The sequence below is a fragment of the Melospiza georgiana genome, chromosome Z, assembly GCF_028018845.1.
Source record: "Melospiza georgiana isolate bMelGeo1 chromosome Z, bMelGeo1.pri, whole genome shotgun sequence".
NCBI lineage: Eukaryota > Metazoa > Chordata > Aves > Passeriformes > Passerellidae > Melospiza > Melospiza georgiana.
In genome coordinates, this window is record NC_080465.1 from 82,600,115 (window position 1) to 82,618,240 (window position 18,126).

General features: G+C 48.7%; 1 protein-coding gene across 1 annotated transcript; it reads right to left on the reverse strand.

Annotated features, from left to right (window-relative positions):
* Window positions 1-1,166: 1,166 nt before the first annotated feature.
* Window positions 1,167-17,772, reverse strand: TXNL1 (thioredoxin like 1). The gene is made up of 8 exons (XM_058044379.1): window positions 17,621-17,772; window positions 16,301-16,397; window positions 15,808-15,981; window positions 15,467-15,589; window positions 14,837-14,906; window positions 3,598-3,770; window positions 2,373-2,477; window positions 1,167-1,389 (listed from the first exon to the last, which is right to left on the reverse strand). The coding sequence occupies exons 1-8, from the start codon at window positions 17,716-17,718 to the stop codon at window positions 1,360-1,362; spliced, it is 870 nt and encodes a 289-aa protein (XP_057900362.1). The 5' UTR covers window positions 17,719-17,772; the 3' UTR covers window positions 1,167-1,359.
* Window positions 17,773-18,126: the final 354 nt, after the last annotated feature.

Here is an 18,126-nt window from a genome sequence, read left to right on the forward strand (position 1 = left end):
AAATAAATGCATACAAAGGTCATGAATGAAACAAACAATCTGAATAATTCTACAATGTGTTTCTTGTGCTCTATGATAAATACTTTATTTGTGTATCAACCTATGATAAATATTTCTATGTGTGTATCAAACTGCAATAAATATTTGTGTTTCAATGTATATTTCTATGTGTGTATGAAACTGCAATAAATATGTGTTTCAATCCATAATAAATATTTCCATGTGTTTATCAAACTATAATAAATATTTGTGTTTCAATCCATAATAAATACTTCTATTTGTGTATGAATTTATAATCAATAATTTGTGTGTCAATCTACAATAAACACTTATATCTGTACATAAATCTATTATAAATACTTAATATATATTGTGTTTAGGTTATCAATCTACAATAAATACTTTATTTGTGTTTCAATCTATAATAAATACTTCTATTTGTGTATCAATCTAGAATAAACACTTCTATGTGTGTATCCACTTATAATAAATATTTCTATGTGTATCAAACTGCAAGAAATATTTGTGTTTCAATCTATAATAAACACTTCTATTTGTGTATCAATCTATAATCAATAATTTGTGTGTCAATGTATAATAAATAATTTGTGTGTCAATCTATAATAAACACATATCTGTACATAAATCTGTTATAAATATTTAATATATATTTGTGTATAGGTTATCAACCTATAATAAAAACTTTATTTGTGTATCAATCTAGAATATTTCTGTGTCTATCAAACTACAATAAATACTTTATTTGTGTATCCACCTATAATAAATATTTCTATTTGTGTAACAATCTAAAATAAATAGTTTGTGTCCATCTACCTTATTATTTCTCTTTGTGTTCCAAAACAAATAAAGGAATACAAATAAAGTTCATGAATAAGATAAATAAATTGAATAATGCTACAATCTGTTTCCTGTGCCCTGATTTTTATGGGATGAACCCGTGGGCTCCTGCTGTGCAGGAATGTGGGGAATGCACCCTAAAAATGTCACAAATCAAATAAATGACCAGAATAATTGTACACTGATTTTCAGGGACTGAAGCTAAAGTGTGTGGGATAACACAAACTCTGAGCTTACTTGCAGGTGCCCTGTGACCTCTCAGCAGCCTGGAACAGCCTCAGTCCCTTCCTGCAATGAGAAAATGCACCTTGGCAAAAGGCAGCGATTTTATTTACAAATCCAGCAGCAGCAGGAGAAACAGGAGGAGGAGGAGGAGACGAGGAAGGTGCTCCAGCTAAAGCAATGATTTATTGGGAATGGCAGCAAATCAAAGGGACAGTCCCTGCTTATGGCAGCACTTATCCAGGAATGGAGAAAGGAAGCCAGCCTTGCCACGGCTTCCTAGTGGCTCTCTCCCTTCTTGCCCACTACCTGCAAGAGGAAACAGCACAGTCACCCTCTGCCCAAAAATTCCCCTTTTTTCCCCCCAAAATTCCCCATTTCCCCCCCAAAATTCTCAATTTCCCTCACCTGCAAAGCTCCCTTTTCTCGTCCCCAAAATTCCCCTTTTCTCCCATCAAAATTCCCTTTTTTTCCCATCAAAATAGCCATTTTCCCCATCAAAATACCCATCTTTTTGGGATTTTGGGATTTAATAGGAATTTATAAGGAAAAAATGATAATTTGGGGGAAAAAATGAAGTATGCTACAGAGGGAAAGTGGTTATGTAGAGGAAAATGGGAAAAAAAGGAGAAAAAAAGGCAGAAAAATTAGGAGAAAGGAGAAAAAATAGAGGAAAATGGAGATTTGGGGGAAAAATGGGAATAAATAGGCACAAAAAGAGGGAAAGTAGAAAAAAGAGCAGAAAAGGGGGATTTTCATTTCATCCCTGCACTAATACCTACAGCTGCTCCACATGTGTGAGCTGAGCAAAAAAAAGGGATTTTGGAGAAAAGTGAGAGGGAAAATGGGAATAAATAGGCAAAAAAAGGGAAAAGTAGAAAAAAGAGGAGAAAAAAGGGAAGAGATGGGAAAATGGCAAAAAAAGAAAAGGGAAAAGAAGGAACACTGGCAGCCAGTGTTTCCAGTCTGGGAGAATGAGGGAAGTCTAAAATCTGCGTTTATTTTAGAACAGCAGAATGACTTTTAATGATCTTGAGTTGCAGTGAAAGGCAGGAAAAGCTGTAAAACTCCTTTATTAAGTTATTAGCAGGAGAAAAATGAAGTTTTAGTTAAAAAAAGAAATTAAATTTTGGTTTTGCTGCTAAGAACTAAGTAGGTGTCATGTTGGTGTTAGTGCTTTTAACCTGCTGAAAACCTGTGTACCATAAATATTGAGGCAGTTTATTTTAAATTAAAAATAAATAAAATAAACTACTTTATTTAAAAATAAAGAATAAAAGCAAGGGGCTCACTCGTTTGAAGTCGTTCATGTTGGTGGCCTGCACTGGAGTGCCAATAAATGTGAAATATGTGATTCTCGTCGTCTCTTCGTCACCATGATTGGACTGCACAAACAACTGCCATGGGGAAAAGCCAAAAGGAGGACTTCTAAAATTTCAGATTTTAATTTTTAGATTTTAATTTTTAGATTTTAATTTCAGAACAATCCTTTTGGCAGGATTTTTTCTGAGAGGCCTCAGGAACAAAATGAATAATTATCTGCTGCTGTGCAATGCAACAGGTGCATCTGTGATTGGTCTGATGTGGTTGTTTTTAATGAATGGTCAATCACAAGATTTTATTATCATTCTTTTCTATTCCTTGCCAGCTTTCTGATTAAATCCTTTATTATTTTGGTATAGTTTTAATAATGTACCTATCATAAAATAATAAATCAGCCTTCTGAACCATGGAGGCAGATCTTTGCTGTGGGGATCTCTACTTGTCAGAGTGACTTGGAGAAATGTTCCAAAGTCTTTTTTCCCAGCCTGAAGAAGGAGTCAGGGCTCTCAAGGTTGTTTATTGGATCTTATCCGGAAAATTCTTTTTCCTGTCCAGCAGGACAGTTCCAGGCACTCTGTGTTATGTGTTTATACTAAAACTACATGTACAATATTTACAATTACTTTCCAATACCTATCACCTGTGTTAGACAGTGAGCTTCTACTCTAGACCAATGCAAAAGTGCCACCATCACAGCAGAAGATGGAGGCCGAGAGGGAGAAAGTTCAGTTCCCTCCATCTTGCAATACCAAAACCCCTAAAATCTACTTTTCCACCCTGGGATAACTTCACTATTATTCTGTTTAATTTGTCCTGACTTGCAGAACTTCATCTGAGGCTGGGAATTTGCTCCATGGGTCATAATCAAACCCACAGGTGTTTTGGGCCCTGAGGCCCCTGGCAGGGAGGGGTCCTGGATGCTCAGGACAGCCAGAGGGATGTGCTGGCGTCTGACATTTGCACACCTCATCCCTTCCCTCTTCCAGCTGCTCCAGATGTGGGAGCTGACCAACTCACACCTTTATTTCCATTACACACATCTCAGTCTCTCATTTAATAATGATTGAGAGAGCAGCGCCATCTGCTGGCAGCCTGTAACCCCCAGCAGGGACTCCCCACAACCCCAGGGCGGCTGTACTCTGACACAAGTGAAGAACATCAGAGCAGTGACATTGCTGAGCTGGTGGCACTTACAGTGACACTGTTGACATTCTGGAACTTGACGTAGCGCAGCTGCACGATGCCATCCTCCCGGATGTCCTCGGGGCCCAGCTGCAGCGCCTGCGTGGGCTCGCTGCGCTCGGCCTCCTCAAAGTCCATGGAGCGCGGCAGGTTTATGAAAATCTTGATGGACTTGGGGCCCTGCCCTGGGACACACAGGCAATGGGAATTACAGTGCCAGGGATGCATTTGGGGCCCTGGACACACACAGGCAATGGGAATTACAGTGCCAGGGATGGATCTGGGGCCCTGGACACACACAGGCAATGGGAATTACAGTGCCAGGGATGGATTTGGGGCCCTGGACACACACAGGCAATGGGAATTACAGTGCCAGGGATGGATCTGGGGCCCTGGACACACACAGGCAATGGGAATTACAGTGCCAGGGATGGATCTGGGGCCCTGGGACGCACACAGGCAATGGGAATTACAGTGCCAGGGATGGATTTGGGGCCCTGGACACACACAGGCAATGGGAATTACAGTGCCAGGGATGGATTTGGGGCCCTGGACACACACAGGGAATGGGAATTACAGTGCCAGGGATGGATTTGGGGCCCTGGACACACACAGGCAATGGGAATTACAGTGCCAGGGATGGATTTGGGGCTCTGGATACACACAGGCAATGGGAATTACAGTGCCAGGGATGGATCTGGGGCCCTGGACACACACAGGCAATGGGAATTACAGTGCCAGGGATGGATTTGGGGCCCTGGGACACACACAGGGAATGGGAATTACAGTGCCAGGGATGGATTTGGGGCCCTGCCCTGGACACACACAGGCAATGGGAATTACAGTGCCAGGGATGGATCTGGGGCCCTGGACACACACAGGCAATGGGAATTACAGTGCCAGGGATGGATCTGGGGCCCTGGACACACACAGGCAATGGGAATTACAGTGCCAGGGATGGATCTGGGGCCCTGGACACACACAGGCAATGGGAATTACAGTGCCAGGGATGGATTTGGGGCCCTGGACACACACAGGCAATGGGAATTACAGTGCCAGGGATGGATCTGGGGCCCTGGACACACACAGGGAATGGGAATTACAGTGCCAGGGATGGATTTGGGGCCCTGGACACACACAGGCAATGGGAATTACAGTGCCAGGGATGGATCTGGGGCCCTGGACACACACAGGCAATGGGAATTACAGTGCCAGGGATGGATCTGGGGCCCTGGACACACACAGGCAATGGGAATTACAGTGCCAGGGATGGATTTGGGGCCCTGGACACACACAGGCAATGGGAATTACAGTGCCAGGGATGGATCTGGGGCTCTGGATACACACAGGCAATGGGAATTACAGTGCCAGGGATGGATTTGGGGCCCTGGACACACAGGCAATGGGAATTACAGTGCCAGGGATGGATTTGGGGCCCTGGACACACACAGGGAATGGGAATTACAGTGCCAGGGATGGATCTGGGGCGCTGGACACACACAGGCAATGGGAATTACAGTGCCAGGGATGGATTTGGGGCCCTGGGACACACACAGGGAATGGGAATTACAGTGCCAGGGATGGATTTGGGGCCCTGCCCTGGACACACACAGGCAATGGGAATTACAGTGCCAGGGATGGATCTGGGGCCCTGGACACACACAGGCAATGGGAATTACAGTGCCAGGGATGGATTTGGGGCCCTGGACACACACAGGCAATGGGAATTACAGTGCCAGGGATGGATTTGGGGCCCTGGACACACACAGGCAATGGGAATTACAGTGCCAGGGATGGATTTGGGGCTCTGGATACACACAGGCAATGGGAATTACAGTGCCAGGGATGGATCTGGGGCCCTGGACACACACAGGCAATGGGAATTACAGTGCCAGGGATGGATTTGGGGCCCTGGACACACACAGGCAATGGGAATTACAGTGCCAGGGATGGATTTGGGGCCCTGGACACACACAGGCAATGGGAATTACAGTGCCAGGGATGGATCTGGGGCCCTGGGACACACACAGGGAATGGGAATTACAGTGCCAGGGATGGATCTGGGGCCCTGGACACACACAGGCAATGGGAATTACAGTGCCAGGGATGGATTTGGGGCCCTGGACACACACAGGCAATGGGAATTACAGTGCCAGGGATGGATCTGGGGCCCTGGACACACACAGGCAATGGGAATTACAGTGCCAGGGATGGATTTGGGGCCCTGGACACACACAGGCAATGGGAATTACAGTGCCAGGGATGGATCTGGGGCCCTGGACACACACAGGCAATGGGAATTACAGTGCCAGGGATGGATTTGGGGCCCTGGACACACACAGGCAATGGGAATTACAGTGCCAGGGATGGATTTGGGGCCCTGGACACACACAGGCAATGGGAATTACAGTGCCAGGGATGGATCTGGGGCCCTGGGACACACACAGGGAATGGGAATTACAGTGCCAGGGATGGATCTGGGGCCCTGGACACACACAGGCAATGGGAATTACAGTGCCAGGGATGGATTTGGGGCCCTGGACACACACAGGCAATGGGAATTACAGTGCCAGGGATGGATCTGGGGCCCTGGACACACACAGGCAATGGGAATTACAGTGCCAGGGATGGATTTGGGGCCCTGGACACACACAGGCAATGGGAATTACAGTGCCAGGGATGGATCTGGGGCCCTGGACACACACAGGCAATGGGAATTACAGTGCCAGGGATGGATTTGGGGCCCTGGACACACACAGGCAATGGGAATTACAGTGCCAGGGATGGATCTGGGGCTCTGGATACACACAGGGAATGGGAATTACAGTGCCAGGGATGGATTTGGGGCCCTGGATACACACAGGCAATGGGAATTACAGTGCCAGGGATGGATCTGGGGCCCTGGACACACACAGGCAATGGGAATTACAGTGCCAGGGATGGATTTGGGGCCCTGGGACACACACAGGCAATGGGAATTACAGTGCCAGGGATGGATCTGGGGCCCTGGACACACACAGGCAATGGGAATTACAGTGCCAGGGATGGATTTGGGGCCCTGCCCTGGACACACACAGGGAATGGGAATTACAGTGCCAGGGATGGATCTGGGGCCCTGGACACACACAGACAATGGGAATTACAGTGCCAGGGATGGATTTGGGGCCCTGGACACACACAGGCAATGGGAATTACAGTGCCAGGGATGCATTTGGGGCCCTGGATACACACAGGCAATGGGAATTACAGTGCCAGGGATGGATTTGGGGCCCTGGACACACACAGGCAATGGGAATTACAGTGCCAGGGATGGATTTGGGGCCCTGGACACACACAGGCAATGGGAATTACAGTGCCAGGGATGGATTTGGGGCCCTGGATACACACAGGCAATGGGAATTACAGTGCCAGGGATGGATTTGGGGCCCTGGACACACACAGGGAATGGGAATTACAGTGCCAGGGATGGATTTGGGGCCCTGGACACACACAGGCAATGGGAATTACAGTGCCAGGGATGGATCTGGGGCCCTGGACACACACAGGCAATGGGAATTACAGTGCCAGGGATGGATCTGGGGCCCTGGACACACACAGGGAATGGGAATTACAGTGCCAGGGATGGATCTGGGGCCCTGGACACACAGGCAATGGGAATTACAGTGCCAGGGATGGATTTGGGGCCCTGGACACACACAGGCAATGGGAATTACAGTGCCAGGGATGGATCTGGGGCCCTGGACACACAGGCAATGGGAATTACAGTGCCAGGGATGGATTTGGGGCCCTGCCCTGGACACACAGGCAATGGGAATTACAGTGCCAGGGATGGATCTGGGGCCCTGGACACACACAGGCAATGGGAATTACAGTGCCAGGGATGGATTTGGGGCCCTGGACACACACAGGCAATGGGAATTACAGTGCCAGGGATGGATTTGGGGCTCTGGATACACACAGGCAATGGGAATTACAGTGCCAGGGATGGATCTGGGGCCCTGGACACACACAGGCAATGGGAATTACAGTGCCAGGGATGGATTTGGGGCCCTGGACACACACAGGCAATGGGAATTACAGTGCCAGGGATGGATCTGGGGCCCTGGACACACACAGGCAATGGGAATTACAGTGCCAGGGATGGATTTGGGGCCCTGGACACACACAGGCAATGGGAATTACAGTGCCAGGGATGGATCTGGGGCCCTGGACACACACAGGCAATGGGAATTACAGTGCCAGGGATGGATCTGGGGCCCTGGACACACACAGGCAATGGGAATTACAGTGCCAGGGATGGATCTGGGGCCCTGGGACACACACAGGGAATGGGAATTACAGTGCCAGGGATGGATTTGGGGCCCTGGACACACACAGGCAATGGGAATTACAGTGCCAGGGATGGATTTGGGGCTCTGGATACACACAGGCAATGGGAATTACAGTGCCAGGGATGGATTTGGGGCCCTGGACACACACAGGCAATGGGAATTACAGTGCCAGGGATGGATTTGGGGCCCTGGACACACACAGGCAATGGGAATTACAGTGCCAGGGATGGATCTGGGGCCCTGGACACACACAGGGAATGGGAATTACAGTGCCAGGGATGGATTTGGGGCCCTGGACACACACAGGCAATGGGAATTACAGTGCCAGGGATGGATTTGGGGCCCTGGACACACACAGGCTATGGGAATTACAGTGCCAGGGATGGATTTGGGGCCCTGGACACACACAGGCAATGGGAATTACAGTGCCAGGGATGGATTTGGGGCCCTGGACACACACAGGCAATGGGAATTACAGTGCCAGGGATGGATTTGGGGCCCTGGACACACACAGGCAATGGGAATTACAGTGCCAGGGATGGATTTGGGGCCCTGGGACACACACAGGGAATGGGAATTACAGTGCCAGGGATGGATTTGGGGCCCTGGACACACACAGGCAATGGGAATTACAGTGCCAGGGATGGATTTGGGGCCCTGGGACACACAGGCAATGGGAATTACAGTGCCAGGGATGGATTTGGGGCCCTGCCCTGGACACACAGGCAATGGGAATTACAGTGCCAGGGATGGATTTGGGGCCCTGGGACACACACAGGGAATGGGAATTACAGTGCCAGGGATGGATCTGGGGCCCTGCCCTGGACACACACAGGCTATGGGAATTACAGTGCCAGGGATGGATTTGGGGCCCTGGACACACACAGGCAATGGGAATTACAGTGCCAGGGATGGATCTGGGGCCCTGGGACACACAGGGAATGGGAATTACAGTGCCAGGGATGGATTTGGGGCCCTGGACACACACAGGCAATGGGAATTACAGTGCCAGGGATGGATCTGGGGCCCTGGACACACACAGGCAATGGGAATTACAGTGCCAGGGATGGATCTGGGGCCCTGGACACACACAGACAATGGGAATTACAGTGCCAGGGATGGATTTGGGGCCCTGGACACACACAGGCAATGGGAATTACAGTGCCAGGGATGGATCTGGGGCCCTGGACACACACAGGCAATGGGAATTACAGTGCCAGGGATGGATTTGGGGCCCTGGGACACACACAGGCAATGGGAATTACAGTGCCAGGGATGGATTTGGGGCCCTGGACACACACAGGGAATGGGAATTACAGTGCCAGGGATGGATCTGGGGCCCTGGGACACACACAGGGAATGGGAATTACAGTGCCAGGGATGGATCTGGGGCCCTGGGACACACACAGGCAATGGGAATTACAGTGCCAGGGATGGATTTGGGGCTCTGGATACACACAGGCAATGGGAATTACAGTGCCAGGGATGGATTTGGGGCCCTGGACACACACAGGCAATGGGAATTACAGTGCCAGGGATGGATCTGGGGCCCTGGGACACACACAGGCAATGGGAATTACAGTGCCAGGGTTGGATTTGGGGCCCTGGACACACACAGGCAATGGGAATTACAGTGCCAGGGATGGATTTGGGGCCCTGGACACACAGGCAATGGGAATTACAGTGCCAGGGATGGATCTGGGGCTCTGGACACACACAGGGAATGGGAATTACAGTGCCAGGGATGGATTTGGGGCCCTGGACACACACAGGCAATGGGAATTACAGTGCCAGGGATGGATTTGGGGCCCTGGACACACACAGGCAATGGGAATTACAGTGCCAGGGATGGATCTGGGGCCCTGGACACACACAGGGAATGGGAATTACAGTGCCAGGGATGGATCTGGGGCCCTGGACACACACAGGCAATGGGAATTACAGTGCCAGGGATGGATCTGGGGCCCTGGACACACACAGGCAATGGGAATTACAGTGCCAGGGATGGATCTGGGGCCCTGGACACACACAGACAATGGGAATTACAGTGCCAGGGATGGATTTGGGGCCCTGGACACACACAGGCAATGGGAATTACAGTGCCAGGGATGGATCTGGGGCCCTGGACACACACAGGCAATGGGAATTACAGTGCCAGGGATGGATTTGGGGCCCTGGGACACACACAGGCAATGGGAATTACAGTGCCAGGGATGGATCTGGGGCTCTGGACACACACAGGCAATGGGAATTACAGTGCCAGGGTTGGATTTGGGGCCCTGGACACACACAGGCAATGGGAATTACAGTGCCAGGGATGGATTTGGGGCCCTGGACACACAGGCAATGGGAATTACAGTGCCAGGGATGGATCTGGGGCTCTGGACACACACAGGGAATGGGAATTACAGTGCCAGGGATGGATTTGGGGCCCTGGACACACACAGGCAATGGGAATTACAGTGCCAGGGATGGATTTGGGGCCCTGGACACACACAGGCAATGGGAATTACAGTGCCAGGGATGGATCTGGGGCCCTGGACACACACAGGGAATGGGAATTACAGTGCCAGGGATGGATCTGGGGCCCTGGACACACACAGGCAATGGGAATTACAGTGCCAGGGATGGATCTGGGGCCCTGGACACACACAGGCAATGGGAATTACAGTGCCAGGGATGGATCTGGGGCCCTGGACACACACAGACAATGGGAATTACAGTGCCAGGGATGGATTTGGGGCCCTGGACACACACAGGCAATGGGAATTACAGTGCCAGGGATGGATCTGGGGCCCTGGACACACACAGGCAATGGGAATTACAGTGCCAGGGATGGATTTGGGGCCCTGGGACACACACAGGCAATGGGAATTACAGTGCCAGGGATGGATTTGGGGCCCTGGACACACACAGGGAATGGGAATTACAGTGCCAGGGATGGATCTGGGGCCCTGGGACACACACAGGGAATGGGAATTACAGTGCCAGGGATGGATCTGGGGCCCTGGGACACACACAGGCAATGGGAATTACAGTGCCAGGGATGGATTTGGGGCTCTGGATACACACAGGCAATGGGAATTACAGTGCCAGGGATGGATTTGGGGCCCTGGACACACACAGGCAATGGGAATTACAGTGCCAGGGATGGATCTGGGGCCCTGGGACACACACAGGCAATGGGAATTACAGTGCCAGGGTTGGATTTGGGGCCCTGGACACACACAGGCAATGGGAATTACAGTGCCAGGGATGGATTTGGGGCCCTGGACACACAGGCAATGGGAATTACAGTGCCAGGGATGGATCTGGGGCTCTGGACACACACAGGGAATGGGAATTACAGTGCCAGGGATGGATTTGGGGCCCTGGACACACACAGGCAATGGGAATTACAGTGCCAGGGATGGATTTGGGGCCCTGGACACACACAGGCAATGGGAATTACAGTGCCAGGGATGGATCTGGGGCCCTGGACACACACAGGGAATGGGAATTACAGTGCCAGGGATGGATCTGGGGCCCTGGACACACACAGGCAATGGGAATTACAGTGCCAGGGATGGATCTGGGGCCCTGGACACACACAGGCAATGGGAATTACAGTGCCAGGGATGGATCTGGGGCCCTGGACACACACAGGCAATGGGAATTACAGTGCCAGGGATGGATCTGGGGCCCTGGACACACACAGGGAATGGGAATTACAGTGCCAGGGATGGATTTGGGGCCCTGGACACACACAGGCAATGGGAATTACAGTGCCAGGGATGGATTTGGGGCCCTGGATACACACAGGCAATGGGAATTACAGTGCCAGGGATGGATCTGGGGCCCTGGACACACACAGGCAATGGGAATTACAGTGCCAGGGATGGATCTGGGGCCCTGGACACACACAGGCAATGGGAATTACAGTGCCAGGGATGGATCTGGGGCCCTGGACACACACAGGCAATGGGAATTACAGTGCCAGGGATGGATCTGGGGCCCTGGACACACACAGGCAATGGGAATTACAGTGCCAGGGATGGATCTGGGGCCCTGGACACACAGGCAATGGGAATTACAGTGCCAGGGATGGATTTGGGGCCCTGGACACACACAGGCAATGGGAATTACAGTGCCAGGGATGGATTTGGGGCCCTGGACACACAGGCAATGGGAATTACAGTGCCAGGGATGGATTTGGGGCCCTGGACACACACAGGCAATGGGAATTACAGTGCCAGGGATGGATCTGGGGCCCTGGACACACACAGGCAATGGGAATTACAGTGCCAGGGATGGATTTGGGGCCCTGGGACACACACAGGCAATGGGAATTACAGTGCCAGGGATGGATTTGGGGCCCTGGACACACACAGGCAATGGGAATTACAGTGCCAGGGATGGATCTGGGGCCCTGGACACACACAGGGAATGGGAATTACAGTGCCAGGGATGGATCTGGGGCCCTGGACACACACAGGCAATGGGAATTACAGTGCCAGGGATGGATCTGGGGCCCTGGACACACACAGGCAATGGGAATTACAGTGCCAGGGATGGATTTGGGGCCCTGGACACACACAGGCAATGGGAATTACAGTGCCAGGGATGGATTTGGGGCCCTGGACACACACAGGCAATGGGAATTACAGTGCCAGGGATGGATCTGGGGCCCTGGACACACACAGGCAATGGGAATTACAGTGCCAGGGATGGATTTGGGGCCCTGGACACACACAGGCAATGGGAATTACAGTGCCAGGGATGGATCTGGGGCCCTGGACACACACAGGCAATGGGAATTACAGTGCCAGGGATGGATTTGGGGCCCTGGACACACACAGGCAATGGGAATTACAGTGCCAGGGATGGATTTGGGGCCCTGGACACACACAGGCAATGGGAATTACAGTGCCAGGGATGGATCTGGGGCCCTGGACACACAGGCAATGGGAATTACAGTCCCCAGAAATGGCAGAACCCAGGCAGGAGATTGCACACACTGCACAGCGGGAGCTTGGTTATTATAAAATATGGGGAATATTTCAGTGGATCTCTGTCTGGCCTGGAAGTGAATCCAGGTGTCTCTCTCCAGGCTACCAAACTATAAACACTTCTATGTGTGTACCAAACCACAATAAATATTGCATTTGTGTATCAAACTGTTGTAAATCTTTGTGTATCGATCTATAGTAAATACTTTATTTGTGTATCAATCTATAATAAATACTTCATTTTGTGTATCAAAATATAATAGCTATTTGTATCTATAAGAAATATTTTTATTTGTATATGAAACTGCAATAAGTAATTTGTGTATCAATGTAGAAGAAATAATTCTATTTGTGTATCAGTCTATAATAAAACTTTGATTTGTGTATCAAACTACACCAAATACTTTATTTGTGTATCAGCCTATTATAAATATTTCTATTTGTGTCTCAAACTGCAATAAACACTTCTATCTGTGTATCAAACTATAGTAAATATTTGTGTATTAATCTATAATAAATATTTCTATTGATGTATCAATCTATAATAAATCTGTGTGCATCAAACAATAAGAAATACTTTATTTGTGTATCAAGCTGTAAGAAAGACTTCTATGTGTGTATCCACCTATAATAAATATTTCTACTGTGTATCAATTTGTGCATTAAAATTGTGCATTGTGTATCTACTGTGTATCAATTTGTGCATTAAAATACAATAAATACTTTATTTGTGTATCCACCTATAATAAATATTTCTTTTTGTGTATCAATCTATAGCACTTCTATGTGTGCATCAATATATAACCAATACTTCTATTTGTGTGTCAAACAACAATAAATAAATTGTGTATCAATTTATAATAAATACTTCTATGTGTGTATCAAACTATAATAAATACTTCTACATGTGTATCAACCTATAAAAATATTTCTATTTATGTATCAATCTACAATAAATACTTCCATGTGTGCATCAATCTGTAATAAACATTTCTATTTGTGTACCAGTCTACATAGTTGTAAATGTGTATCAATCTATAATAAATACTTCTGTGTGCATCCATCTATAATAAATATTTCTATGTGTGTATCAAACTGCAATAAATAATTTGTGTATTAATCTATAATAAACACTTCTATGTGTGTATCAACCTATAATAAATATTTCTATTTGTATATCAAACTATAGTAAATATTTGTGTAACAATCTATAATAAATATTTCTTGTTGTGTATCAATGTATAATACTTCTTTGTGCATCAACCTATAACAAATATCTCTATTTGGTGTATTAAACTACAATGAATTGTGTATCAATTTATAATAAATGCTTCTATGTGTGTATCAATCTATAATAAATATTTTATTTGCATATCAAACTATAGTAAATATTTGTGTATCAATCTATAATAAATCTGTGTGTGCATCAAACTATAAGAAATACTTTATTTGTGTATCAATCTGTAATAAATATTTCTATTTGTGTATCAATCAATAATAAATCTATGTGTGCATCAAAATCTAAGAAATACTTTATTTATCAATTTATAATAAATACTTCTATGTGTGCATCCACCTATAATAAATATTTCTATTTGTGTATCAATCTACAATATTTTATTTGTGTATCAATCTATAAGAAATATTTCTATTTCTATCTGTGTATCAATATCTGTGAAATACTTCTATTTGTGTATCAATCTATAACAAATATTGCTATTTATGTATCAATCCACAATAAATACTTCTAATTCTATTTGTGTATCAGTCTATAATAAATACTTGTATGTGTGTATCAATATAAATACTTCTCTTTGTGTACCAAACAGTAAGAAATACTTTGTGCATCTATCTATAATAAACTGATTTGTGTGTCAAACTCTGATCTTTGTCCATCAATCAACAATAAATAATTCTACGTGTATCACTCACCATTGTCTGGCCCCTGCAGTTTCATAGAGTAAAGCTTGACAGGCTGACTAAAAGCTACAGTGATGAGCAGCTGTGGAGGGAAAAAACCAAAATTACACACTGGTTTGTGCACTTGGAACCAAGTGGAAAAAAACAAAGAGGGAAAAAACCAAAATTACACACTGATTTGTGCACTTGGAACCAACCCTGCACAGGAGACAGGGATAGGGCAGCTCTGGAATAAAAGGCTGGGCTCACTTCCCCTGTTCCACCATCCTGGGCCTTTACTGCCCTGAGCCTGGGCATTCTCAGGGTGGAAACCTTGGGAGCCTGCAGGACAACATCCCTGGATCCATGGGCAGCACACCCTGGGAGCCCTGCAGGAGAACATCCCTGCATCCATGGGCAGCACACCCTGGGAGCCCAGGGCTCCTGCAGGAGAACATCCCTGGATCCATGGGCAGCACACCCTGGGAGCCCAGGGCTGCTGTAGGAGAACATCCTGGATCCATGGGCAGCACTCCCTTTCCTGCAGGCCCCCAGCCCCTCAGGAGAAGCCCCTTGGATCCATGTGCAGCCCCTGTCCCACGTGCAGCCCTGTCCCCGTGCAGCCCTGTCCCCGTGCAGCCCTGTCCTCCCCGTGCAGCACACCTGCTCGTCGCAGTCGGACTCCAGGTAGGACGAGTCCTTGCGCAGGCAGTTCTCGAAGCCGTGCTCGTCGCTCTCGTTGAGGCACTCGCAGCCAGCCTTGTTGATGAAGGGCAGCAGATCCATCTGGGGACAGAGAGCACAGCTGCTCACAGCTGGGACAGCCACAGCACGGCACACAAAATGCATTTTAATGACTGGGGACATTCTTCATTCGTAGGAAATGTGTATATGTCAACATTTACATTTTCTTAGGCAGCTCTGCCTGAAACCCAACTATTTGACTTCAAGTACATTTGTTTTAACACTTGAGCTATACAATAAAGCTGTGGCGAGCTACTCACATATCCTTTGGGGATGTCAGTGTCCTCGCTGTTGCCAGGATCGTTCTCCAGGTGCTGTTTGATTTTGTCCTCCAGGCCCACGGCATCTGCTCCCTGGTACTGGTCGATGCGCACCTTGTTCCGGAAGAACAGGAACGTGGGCGTTGCTGAGATGTTGTTGGTGGCAGCCGTGCCCTGGGAGCAGATGTGAGTCCCCATGAGTGCTTCAGGCAATCTCACCTGCACCACTGAGAGCTACCCTGTCCCACCAATAAACCCATTTATTTCATTTTTTAAAATTTATTCAATTCACCCTAGTGCTGTGCGCAATATCTATGTGGGGCTGAGGATCGATGAATTTCTGTGCTTTCACACTGCTCCAAGGCAGGGCAGCACTGCAGGGATATTTCCCTGGCAGGGATTTGTTCTCCCAGTTTGGGAGCAGCCACTGCAGGGCCCCTGTGCCCTCCCCTGTGCCCATGCCCGGGCAGCAGGAAGGGTCTGGAGCACACACCTGGCACTGGTGCACGTCCACCTCCAGGAACGTCGCCTGTGGGTATTTGTTGCTCAGGGCGTTGAAGGCGGGCGCGATCCGCAGGCAAGGGCCGCACCTGTGGGAAAAGCGACACTTCCCTGAATTCCACTCCTGGATTCTGTGTCAGTGCCTGCCCCAAATGGAATTGGAATGTTCCTGTTCCTCCTGATATTCTGCTGTAAAAGCAGCCCCTCTACCTGGCTGCCCGCTGCTGATACAATGAACTATGACATTTGGGAACCTGCAATTTATTGTCTTTATTTGCAGCATTTTTACCACAGTCCTGCTCAAGAAAGTGTTGCAAAGGGAAAATACTACTAACCAAACCAAAATACTACTAACCAAAAACTCGTATCTTTAGTCCATCCTGGGAAAAAATTATATTTACACACAACTTAAATATTTAATGGTCAACACGTATCAAACTGTTCCCACAACAAATCTCATTTACAGCTATAACCAGTTATTCCCATGTTTATTTGGCCCTGGGAGGACAGAGTTGGTTTCTTTTGATTTAATGGCATTGCTTTGGATGAAAATGTGTATTTTTTATTTATTCTGCGTCAGCATAAGTGTAGGAAGTGCTCAGCTGTATCAATTCCTGTAAAGGGAGTTTCTCACTAAGAAAGAGAAACGAAAAGTAGAATGAAAAAACCTCGACGCAGAAAATTGGCAAAAAACCACCCATAACTAAAAGGCAGCAGCCACAAAATAATGAGGTGCCCTATGAACCCCCAAACCCCTGAGATTATCACTATTCTCCCTAATTTCACAAATTAATGGGGATAATTCAGATATCGAGGTTTATTTGGTGACAAGTTCATCCCGATTTCACCACAATTGCATCTCCCTGCTGAGGGGGGGGAAAGGGATAATCGACATGGCCTGGGCAAATGGGGTGCGGATCAAGGCAAGTTTTATGGGGCAAAAGATGTTTTTGCAAGTTTTAACTTGTTTTTAGTGCTGTCCGTGCCTTGTTCCCATCACTTTCCTGCCCTTTAACGGGGCTTTAAACCAGCGCAGCCCCTGCTCCCTTAGAGGGCCTGAGGGATGGCGGGTCCGCGGGCAGTGGGTTCGGCGGGAAAAACGGGAATTTATCCCAGGACCTGGGAACATCGTGTTAAAAATCACGGAATTTAGAAAGGGGCTGATGCTGCGACTGCACTGACGCGTTCCGGAGCGCCCCGCACGCTGCAAACCGCGCCGGGGAAGCCCGAATAAAAACACGGCAACAGCGGCACCTTTCCCGGAGCCTGAGGCGGAACCGGCGCGCAGGAGCCACCCCCCGCCCTCACTCACCCCCTCATGGTGAACTTCACCACGGCCAGGCGGGAGCCGGCGGCGCTCAGCTCGGGCTGGAACTCGGTGTCGTTGGCGATCACCTTCACGCCCGCCATGGCCGCGGGCCCCGGTAGCGGTGCCGGGTGCGATGTGCAGCGTCACGGCGGGCAGGACGCCCGGCATGCACCGCTGGCACGGGCGCACGCGCGGCCGCCCCGCTCCGCTCCCGCCCGGCCGCCATCTTGGGGTAGGGCAGTGGGGAACCCAGTGACGTCACCGGCCGCCAGTTTGGGAAGGGGCAGCGATGCCCCCGGCCGCCATTTTGAAAACGGGCAGGCCGTGAGGGCGCCCCCTGGCGGCCATTTTGGGAAAGGGCAAGCGCGGGAATTATGCGAAGGGAGACGCGATTTAAAATATCAAAATAAAACTTCAGTACTAGTTTCGTCATCAACTCGTTTTTCGGTGACGTTATGGGGATGACTGATGTAAATTTTTGTCACCTTACTGAAATTATGCTTTTTAAT